The 10,990-nt window shown below is 38.8% G+C and overlaps 1 protein-coding gene across 1 annotated transcript; it reads right to left on the bottom strand.

Moving 5' to 3' along the window:
• Positions 1–6,011: 6,011 nt before the first annotated feature.
• Positions 6,012–8,550, bottom strand: LOC118751229 (probable G-protein coupled receptor Mth-like 1). The gene has a single exon (XM_036486004.1). The coding sequence runs from the start codon at positions 8,022–8,024 to the stop codon at positions 6,012–6,014; it is 2,013 nt and encodes a 670-aa protein (XP_036341897.1). The 5' UTR covers positions 8,025–8,550.
• Positions 8,551–10,990: the final 2,440 nt, after the last annotated feature.

Genomic DNA, 10,990 nt, shown 5'->3' on the forward strand with positions numbered 1-10,990 from the left:
CCAACAATGCAAGGAAAGCTTAACGTCGAAAAGCTGCAATCACAACAATTTATTCGCCACTCAACTCACACACCTGCTCTCTGAGAGCACTCTTCAACAATCCGATATACGCGAGCTGTGGAACCACATTTCCCGATCATTAAGTACCGCCGCCGAAGAAGTAGTTGGATTTCAGCGAGCCCGAGCGAACAACTGGTACGATGAGGAATGTCAAGAAGCCGCAGAAAAAAAGATGCCGCCTACAGGGCCACGCTGCGATCGGGCGCAACGCGAGCCATGTGGGACCGTTATAGGGAACTGAAGAAGGAAGCGAGACGTATTTGCCGCAATAAAAAGAGAGGCCGAAATACGTGAGTGCGAAGAGCTTGAGATGCTGACCGACAGGAAGAACGCCCGAAAATTCTACCAGAGGGTTAGGCGACTTACGGAAGGTTTCAAGACCGGGGCGAACTCCTGTAAGAACAATGGCGACCTAGTAACTGATGTCCAGAATATACTTAAATTGTGGAGGGAACACTTTTACAACCTACTGAATGGCAGCAGCGCTGAAAGTAGTGAAGAAGAAGAACCCGAGTCTCCAGTGGATGATGATGGAGTAGCTGCCCCACCGCCTGACTATGACGAGGTACGAATAGCGATTACGCGGCTGAAAAACTACAAAGCTGCTGGAGCTGACGGCCTGCCAGCCGAGCTATTCAAGTACGGCGGCGAGGAGATGATGAGGTGCATGCATCAGCTCGTAAGCAGAATATGGTCAGATGAACGCATGCCCGACGACTGGAATTTAAGTGTGCTCTGCCCAATCCACAAGAAAGGCGACAACGCCATACGCGCCAACTACCGCGGAATCAGCTTTCTAAGCATAGGTTATAAGGTCTTATCAAGTGTATTTTGCGAAAGACTTAAGCCCACCGTTAACGAGCTGATTGGACCTTATCAGTGTGGCTTTAGGCCTGGAAAATCTACCATAGATCAGGTATTCACAATACGCCAAATCTTGGAAAAGACCCGCGAGAATAGGATCGACACACACCATCTATTTGTCGATTTCAAAGCCGCTTTCGACAGCACGAAGAGAATTTGCCTTTATGCCGCGATGTCTGAATTTGGTATCCCCGCGAAACTAATACGGCTGTGTAAAATGACGTTGAGCAATACCACCAGCTCCGTCAAAACTGGGAAGGACATCTCCCAGCCGTTTGATACCAAACGAGGTTTCAGACAAGGGGACTCCCTTTCGTGTGATTTCTTTAATCTGATGTTGGAGAAGATAAAAAGAGCCGCAGAACTGAACCGCTCAGGCACAATACTTTACAAGAGCGTACAATTGCTGGCGTATGCCGACGACATCGATTTTATCGGTAAAAACAAGGGCTACGCCTGTTCTGCCTTCTCGGGATTGTATAGAGAAGCACAGGGTTCGGATTTGCCTCATTTTGGCCACTCGCTCGCTCGTTAGTTTGCTCTGAGTTAGCGCAACTCACGAGGAACACGCGAGGCTGTTTGCAAATGAGCACTCGTTAGGTACGAGCGCACGCGACGAGTAGCCAGCGAGCGAGTAAGCAAACGAGGGCGGCGCAAGAGTAGAGCGGCAAGCAAACGAGGGCCTCATTAGGTCTGCCCTCGCGAGAGGGGCGTTGCGAGCGAGGCACTCATTTGCAGCAGCAGACGAGCGAGGCGAGTAAATGAGCGAGGCAAATGAGGCAAGCAGATTAGACAGGCAAACGGGTTGTTTGGCCAGCAAAAATGTATGGGATAAAAATTGCATCAACTAAGAATTTAGAGCAAACGATTGTATGCACACATGTAGATATGTATATACATACATATATACACATATGTATGTATTTATTTATGTATATATTTTCATGCACAGAAGAATAGATGCGTGCTATTTTTGCCAGTTTTATCTACTAGGTAGGCTCATATGTGCATACATATATATTACTATGTACTTATACGCACGTATTATTCGCAAATAACAATTTGCAAAATGGTAAAATTTGCCGTATAAACGCTGAGTTAACTTTTTATTTGCAAATAACTAAATCACGCAAATATGTATTGATTAGTGCTACTATTTGCAAATAAGCGCAAGACGCCGCCATTCTTAGGTTTATTTTCTTTTTCGATTGTCATCTTATTGCCTTGTTATAATCAAGACGTTGCCATTTTTAACTTTATTTTCTTTTTCGATTGTCATATTATTGCCTTTTTATAATCAGGCAATATTAAAAAAGAATTTTTCACCATCGAATAAACAGTGAGTTAGGTATTTGCAAATTATTTTTATTCGCAAATAGCTTACGTATAAACGTAGTATATGTAGGTATAGTTTTTTTAATTTTCAATAGCTTATAAAATTTCAACTTAAACACTTAGGTCTCTTTTTATGTGGTTCTTTTTTATGCGGATTTGAATTTATGCGAGTTTTCAAACACTTTTCGCTGTAGCGATTTTGCTTTTTTGAGAGCTTTTATTACTTTTTTTTCAATATGCAAGGGGCAATGCTTCTGATAAATAATTTGTTGTTGTATTCTTACATACAAGTAATTACTAAGTAATTTGACTAAGTAACTATGTTACATATGTATAAATGAGAACATAATATTTATAAAAATCATTATTTTGTCTTTCATTTCATAAATAAGTAGGACATCAGCATTTTCAAATGAATATTCCTGGTTTAGCCCCATACATATATATGTATGTAGGATAATACAAACTACTATTTGATAATTAAGGCTGGTCCACATAGATCTTTCGCGTTGACTTTGTAGTTGGCGTTGGTTTGACAGAACGCACGTTAAAAGTATGCGTTCTACAATGAAGCTTGGCAGAGACTACTTTGGCCACTAAATTAACATATTAACGAGAAATAAATTAATATTTCATATCAATAATAGCATGAAAAATATATTTCTTGCCTTCATTTGATTAAAAGGAAAAAACATTTCATTTAATTTTATTTATTTGCAACAGCTGGCGATTCGACGCCAACGCAACGCCAAAGTTGTATGCGAACCGGTCTCTATTCTTTGTTTACGCAAATTTTCCCATGTCTACATATCCATATATACATGCATACATATGTACACATGTCCTTGAACAACAGGCCACAAATAAATTTTTTCACCAAGGACTATATGTCATTCAGGTATACAGCATAACTGCTACAAGTAGAAAACTATTTTGGGGGTGTTAGCAAGTGCTTACTTGTTTTTTGTTTCTGCGGCACAAACGATTATAATATCTTCGTTACTTACTTTTCTCTGTAAAGACAAAATACATGCATATGTACATACATATATAAATGCATATATACATAAATACGTACATACAAACATATATAAATACGCATGTTATGTGTGTACACATGTATGAATATAACTCTAAAAAATAATTCATTCCATAATCTATGCTTATGTATGTAATCAATTTTATTTGTTGTTTTAAATGCTGCCCTAATATAATACTTCACATATATATATGCATATGTACATGCAATTATTAACATACTTTCGTACATAATCTATTGACATACATTCCCACATTTTTATAGGAGCGCGAGCGAGCCAAACTTCTCGTGCCTCGCCTCATTGCTGCTACGAGTACGAGCTGCGAGTGCCTCGTTGTCTGCGAGGCATTGAGTAGGAGTTTGCTCACTCGCTCGCTCGAACTCCGAGTTTTTGCCCACCCTGGAGAAGCAAAGCGAATGGGTCTGGTGGTGAACGAGGACAAAACGAAGTATCTCCTGTCATCACACAAACAGTCAGAGCATACGCGTCTTAGCACCCACGTCACTGTTGACAGTTACAAGTTTGAAAAAGTAGACGACTTCGTTTATTTTGGAACCAGCATTAACACTAATAATAATGTCAGCCTTGAAATCCAACGGAGAATCACTCTTGCCAACAAGTGCTACTTTGGGCTGAGTAGGCAATTGAGAAGTAAAGTCCACTCTCGTCGTACAAAGATCACACTCTATAAGTCACTCATCATGCCTGTGCTGGTGTATGGCGCGGAGGCATGGACAATGAAAGCATCTGATGAGGCGGCTCTTAGAGTTTTCGAGAGAAAGATTATCCGAAAGATTTACGGACCTTTACGCGTTGGTGATGGCGAATATCGCAGACGATTTAACGATGAGCTGTATGAGCTTTACAACGATATGGACATAGTGCAGCGAATTAAAATTCAGCGGCTCCGCTGGCTTGGCCATGTCGTTCGTATGGACAGAAACGCTCCTGCTCTGAAAATATTCAACGCGGGCCGCGATGCTGGTAACAGAGGAAGAGGAAGGCCTCCTCTGCGTTGGAAAGACCAGGTGGAGAAGGACTTGGCTTCACTTGGCATTTCCAATTGGCGCCAGTTAGCACAGAAGAGAAATGACTGGCGTGCTGTTTTGGACTCGGCCAAAATCGCTTAGGCGGTTACAGCGCCAATAAAGAAGAAGAAAAACACTCATATTTCAAAATGGTTCTCTTTTTTACAAAGAATTCGCATTTCAGGACGAATGGATAAGGCTTGAGCAGTGTTGCCAGGTCATCGGAAAACGTCCCTCTTGGTCTGAAAAAATGTCATTTCCTACCCAAAATGTCTTTTTCAAATGTAAACAAAGGTACATATGTACGTAAGGCATATTAAAATATTATTTGCTCTGTCGCATTTAAAATTCATTCTAAACTGGTTTGAGATCGTTAAAATAAAAATCATTTTATACATACACTCGTGATCAGCTGATTAAATCATCGATTTTGGCTATTTCTTTTTTGTTTATTTTATGTTTGTTATTTTTCCATAAAAGCCTAGCTCATTGTATAACAAACAAAATATAAATCCACATTTCAAACTTTGTGCAAAAATCATAAAAAATTTGCAAAATTTCAGCTAGATTTTCAACTTTTTATTCAGATTTTTTAGAATTTTTTTGAGTATGCACGTTGTTAGCCCATTAAATTACAGGGCAATAATGTGCAAGTTTTAAGGTGCTAAAGAATCGCGTTGATTTTTAATATATTTTTTTGTAGACGTTTGGTTAGGTGGTCGGGTGTCGAAAATGCTAAATTACGTTCTGTTAAAAAGGAACATAGCCATATTTCAGACTTTTTACGTTCATTACATTTTCAATAAGAGGCCCCATGTGACTAATTGTGTCATTTTCTTTATTCACTTAAATAAGGGTCAAGTCATCTGTGTCCAAAGAATAAATATTTTTTGAAGCAGCTGCTGCAAAAAACAAAGCTTGTAAAGATTTATTAAGAAAATAATTCAAAATCAGTTCAACTTACAGGATTTGGTAACAGAGAAAAATTACTAGGAAGTTAAAAAACGTAATTTTTTACACAAAAAACGTCCAAACGTCAACAGGATACAAAAAAACGTCCAAATGACGTTAAAAACGTAAGCCTGGCAACACTGGGCTTGAGCCAAGAGCTTGTGTGAGCAAATCCAATTTTTGGCAAAAAATGTCAGTTACGCGGTTTTGCAGAACGACGATACGCGGTTTTGTACTTTAAGCGACGATGTGTAAGTATGCACTTTCTTCGTGCTTTCTGAAACCTATTCGTCAACCCCATTTTCGAAATCAAGTAGCCGGCATAATTTTCTAGTTTCTGCTAAAAAAAAATATTTCTTGTAGTGATCAGGTAGCATGAATTTGATGAAATGTCATAATTTTATCAAAAGTCAAAAGGTTAACACCAACAAGGAATGTCATTAAATGAAACTATCTTCTTTTTTGTATCATGATTGTCAGGTTGTTAATATGGCGACGAAAAAATGATAATGGAACTACCTTGTTTTTTGTATCATGCCCGGTACTACCTGTTTGATATGCCTTGGTTACATTACATTTTTGCTTTTTCTTATCTTTGAGGGAGAATATTCGCTTACGCTCTTGATTTTGATTGTTGGCTAGTGTTGGCTAATTTTGTTATCGAATTTTCTTTGATTTGCAATCGTGTTTTCAAATAGACACACGAATGTATTAAATCAACGTCAAACTCACCTTAACATACTGTCTCCATTGGTATCTTCGTTTGAGTCTGCAACTGGCCTCCACTAATTGTCGTAGTATTAACAGTGGTGTTCTGCGTGACTTCACCACCAGCATATCCACCCACTGATGGAAGACCTTGCGATGAACTTGAATGCTGGACACCGTTGGTTGTGTTTGTAATCTCTTGACGTGAGCGTGGACAGCAAAAACGCTTGCAAGCGGCCCATACTTGTGGTTGACATCCCACTACAATGAAAATGAATACACCCTGCAAAGCGTTTATCATATCGGTGAAGAACCAAGCCGAATGCGGTCCACCGACTAGCCAAGAAATCACATCAGCTATCCAGGTGACACCCATTACCACGACTAGCTTCAAACATACTTTCCCCAGTGCAGTCTTCTCAGTGGTCGATTTGACATCGTCACGCTTCCACAAACCGCATGTCAATTGATGTGTTGTTGATATGAAAAGCATGATGTTGGCACACAGTAAAAGTCCAATAGGTCCAAAGAAATAGGCAAATATGGATAAATGTTCTCCGCTAAACCAACAACTACGTTCGCCGAAGCCGGGGCGCAGTAATTGTGTTTCGGGCAAATGATCTACAGTGAAAGCAATAGCGCTTATCAACACCGGAATGCCCCAAGCATACGCCGAATAAAGCCGCAAGCGTAGCAACTCTTGATTGCGTTCGAGTGAACTCGGCCTGAAATCGCGAAATGTCCACCAGATATTGAAGCACATTGTGTTAAGCCAAAAGAAAGCCGAAAGAAAGAAAAAGTGCATTGTACTGGCTAAAAGTAAACAGGTGAATGAGCCGTGTTGGAGTGTCCGTGACAGTTGTGTGTAGGCGAGTATCAAATCTCCAACAAACAAACAAAAGACGTAATAAATCTGACAACGCCAATGTAACATATGATGAACGGAGGGCATCATGTATCCAGCCACCAATGTGGCTGAAAGGAAGACGACTGATATGACAATTCCTATATTGAGGGCGGCCACTTGTACTCTATCACTAGTGGTGCTACCTACCGCAGCAATAGCATTGGCAGGAGCTTCAGTGGAGAAGTGATGAAGACAAGTAAATATTTTAATTGCAGCAATTGCATCGTTTTCGAGCAAATGCTCAAGGCAATAATCGCTAGTAGATATTTGTTTATGAGTCAGCTTAAGATTTCCATTCTCCACATCCATTTGACTTTCATGCCAATCTCCGGCAATAGCGTATGGTACAGTTTTTTGGTGACATGTAGGAAAGCCGTATATTGTCTCGTATAAACTTGAATTTAATGGCAATTCCGCAGGAGGGTTTATATTAGGATTACCACTGCCGCCCGGAAACGTGCATTGCTTTTTTGCAGAGTCATAAATTCCATTCCATCCACAACACTTTTTTACCTTTATTCTTTGTGTTCCATTTCTTTCTCGTGGAAAGCAGACGAGCACGCCATTTCGGTCAACACAATAGCGTTGTGGCTCGATAAATTGCTTGCGTTCACCCAAAAATAAGGAACCATTTGAAAATAATAAATAGTTTCCACCTGCTGAGAAAAACTCTAATTCTTCTGACGTACATTTGCCGTTTTGCTCTGATTCAATACTGTAATCATCTACTACTGGAAGGACATTCTCTTGGAATATCATAAATTTGGGCTTACCACCTTGAGGTGTAAAATACCGTCTTCTACTTATTAGAAATATCATTGGTACCCATAATTCCGAATTTCCCATAACACACGTTTGATTAAAATTCATGTGCTCATTGTATCTACAACATTTGTTCACTGTCACTTGCGGCGGTGGTATTCGTGATAATACCGTTGGCATATTTGTAGTCATATCTGTAGCAACTGGTGATGCACTGGCTTCTAACATGTCCGTGGAAGAAGCTCCATCCCCTCCAACTTTCTCTTCATTGTTTACAGCAGTGGCCTGTATTCTACAATGCAACGATGCACTCACCATTAGGATAAATAACAAAGTTCGACTGACTTCTGCTACCCGCATTCCATGCATTTTGTACTGAAGAGAACTCGTTCAATTCGACTTGAATATATTTTATTTCGATTCCACAAGGTTATATAAATACTGATTTAAAATGGTAATCTCCAACTTCATTGTTTGGTTTTAGCCATACGTATATGTAAGTATTAAATATATGGTTTTAGCATACGTACGCATTTTCAATTCACTTTTCTTTCATTTTCTTAAATTTTCACTTCGAATCGTATTTGCTATTTCTATAGGTTCATTGCCGCCACCACCTCCGTAACTGCTTTCTTGGGTTTACGTAGTACATTCCATTGTTTTGCAATTACCACAATTTCACTGCTATAGCACAATATCCCCGTTTCACATCGCCCGCATAATCTGTTTGGCAACAAAATATGTATGAGAAGCGCGAAAAAACCCAATGCCAAGACGAAAATAATGAGAATTAAAACGTTCCGAACCACAAATCCAACCGACTTCTCCACTAGATACCTTGCAATTGCATCGCTTGAAGACTGATGGAGCAAAAGGCAGCAACGACAGCAGCAGCAAGTTGACGTTGCGTCGCTGCGAGCTATTTATTTTCTTTCTTGTATTTCGACATTTCTTGGTATTCCCTTTTGTGCTTTTCGAATATTTATTTGTTGTTAAATATAGTGACGCAATAACAATTTGTAACCGTTTATGCAAAAATTCAAAACTTGGTACTAAAACTGGGTCACAATCGATATACCCGTCATGAACCAAAAATACAAGATCACGCAAAACCGTGACGTTGTTTTTGTAACTGATTTTGAGAAAAAAGTTTGTTAAAGTGGGTTCGTCAGCCGAGCATTTGTTTACATCACCACTATTTCACCTTTTTCTTTAACTAAAGAAGAGTTAGCGCCAATTTCGAATGAATATTGAAATGGCATGATGCAATAATACAAGGTGTTATCGGTTGGCCGTTGGTTGGTTGTCTCAGTATACACATTCTGTTTTCTTGAGAACGTATTTTATCTTATTTTATTTAATTTGATTACGAATATACTATAAGAAAGCAAATTTTGATTAGAAGAAAATATAAAATTTTATATTTTCCCCCTAATGGGGATTATTTTCTTCCCGTCCACAGTGTCAAATCGGGCTGTCACAACTGATACCACCTTGTGTTATTGCATTATATTGAAATGGCACTTAAGTGTATTTGTGGCTTGTTGTTTAAATGCCATTTAGCTTTCGTTGGGTTTCATATCATCTTTGTTTAAATATGCCAAACAACTGGCAGCACTGCTGCTTGTTCCTTGAAATTAGTTGCGATCCCGTACGAGTCCGCACTAGTCAGAAATAGTCAGAATCAGTCAGATTTTACAGGAAATCGATCCCGTACTCGGTTCTTTGACTATTGAGAGGACAGAAAAGAGAGTAAATACGGTTCTCTCTCTGTCAGAAGTTACCAGTTTTAGTCCGAGAATTTTTTGCTGGTAAATTCTGGTAAATGTGTCAAACGATCAGCTGTATTGTGTTTGGCAACCAAATTGTAAACAAAGAAAAGTTCAATCTGCTAATTCATGTTGAAAAGTATTTAATTACTTGTTTAAGTCGATTGTAATGAATTTGAAAGTATTTTTGGTTATTTACATGTGTGAGATGAGTGTGTTTACATACAAAATAAGGGAAAATTTACAACCAAAATTTGGAGGTTATGTTGAAGTTGACAGAAGTTACCATTTTTACTAGAAAGCGATCCCGTACTTTTCAATGTTACTCTCTCGCTCTGAGCGAATTTTTATTTTTTGACAGTTTTACTAGTCCGAGTCCGAGAAATACGGGATTGCACCTATTGTTGTTGCATTCCCTTCTTTGTTTACATTTTGTGCTGAACAGCTGATCGTTTTTGGTGGGATTTGCCCAAGGCGCATCAATTACAGGTGATAGCGATAGAAGCTACGCTTCTTCTTATGAACACGCTTGTATCAAATTATCGTCTGTTTTGCTTTATTTACATATCCGCGTATACATACACATATCATATACGTATGTATATGCCCTGTATATTGTATATTGTATATATATACCCTGTATATTGAATCATGGGCTACAACCATGATACAATAATTTTTAGAAGGTAGTTTCACTTCTTCTTCTTATCCGCCATGTTAGCTATCTGACAGAAAACGTGTTTCGTATTTTTTGTTGTACCAACTTTTTCAAAAAAAAAATCCAGCTTTTGACGTTGGAAAAATAAAACAAAGAAAAGCCAAACATATAAGTAGAGAAATTTTCGAATATTTTGTAATAATTTTCTTCATAAAAAATTAACTGCTGCTTTCGTGCACGATTGAGAGAATACAAAGGTTGCGCCGATCTCGGACCGCTATTCCTCTCTTAACGAATTTGACAGAATCGTCGTTTGCATGACGTCACACTGGTGCATCTTGTTTACATTTTCCTTGCAACATTTTTTTCTTCTTCTTCCATTCTTGCTCACGTTTTGTGACGTCACACAAAAGTTATTCTCAAAAATCCTCTCTGATCGGCGCAATCTTGTATTCTATCATTCTTGGCTTTCGTGGATATTGCAACACACGGAATAGATGTAAGGACACAGCTATAAGAGCCACCGCTCACCACAGACTTTATCGGCCGCCTTTTTAAATGATAGGGCTCGCTTGAAATATGTACATGAAGATGTATGGAGGTGCGCACATTACACCAGCTTAATCGCTCTGACCAATAAGTTGTGGTGCAATGGAAAGACTAGCGAGCACATCTAAATTGGCGGCCGATAAAGTCCGTGGTGTGCGATGGATGTAATCCATTATAAACAAGAAATATTGCTGTTATATTTTCATTTTTATGATTTTTATTCATGTGATTAGCTGTGGCAAAAATTTATGAACAAAATACGTGTATTTATATTAAAAATTAAGTGATCAGTTATGAAACATATAAATCTTTCCAAGTTCTATATCGTAGCAGTGGCCACATTGCGTGTTTATCACAGA

Source organism: Rhagoletis pomonella, unplaced genomic scaffold (assembly GCF_013731165.1).
Source record: "Rhagoletis pomonella isolate Grant_MI unplaced genomic scaffold, Rhpom_1.0 Rhpom_scaffold_00611, whole genome shotgun sequence".
Classification (NCBI taxonomy): domain Eukaryota; kingdom Metazoa; phylum Arthropoda; class Insecta; order Diptera; family Tephritidae; genus Rhagoletis; species Rhagoletis pomonella.

What these genes read in the sequence shown, in the direction of transcription:
- LOC118751229 (XM_036486004.1), bottom strand. Translation starts at nt 8,024, where the DNA reads ATGCATGGAATGCGGGTAGCAGAAGTCAGTCGAACTTTGTTATTTATC.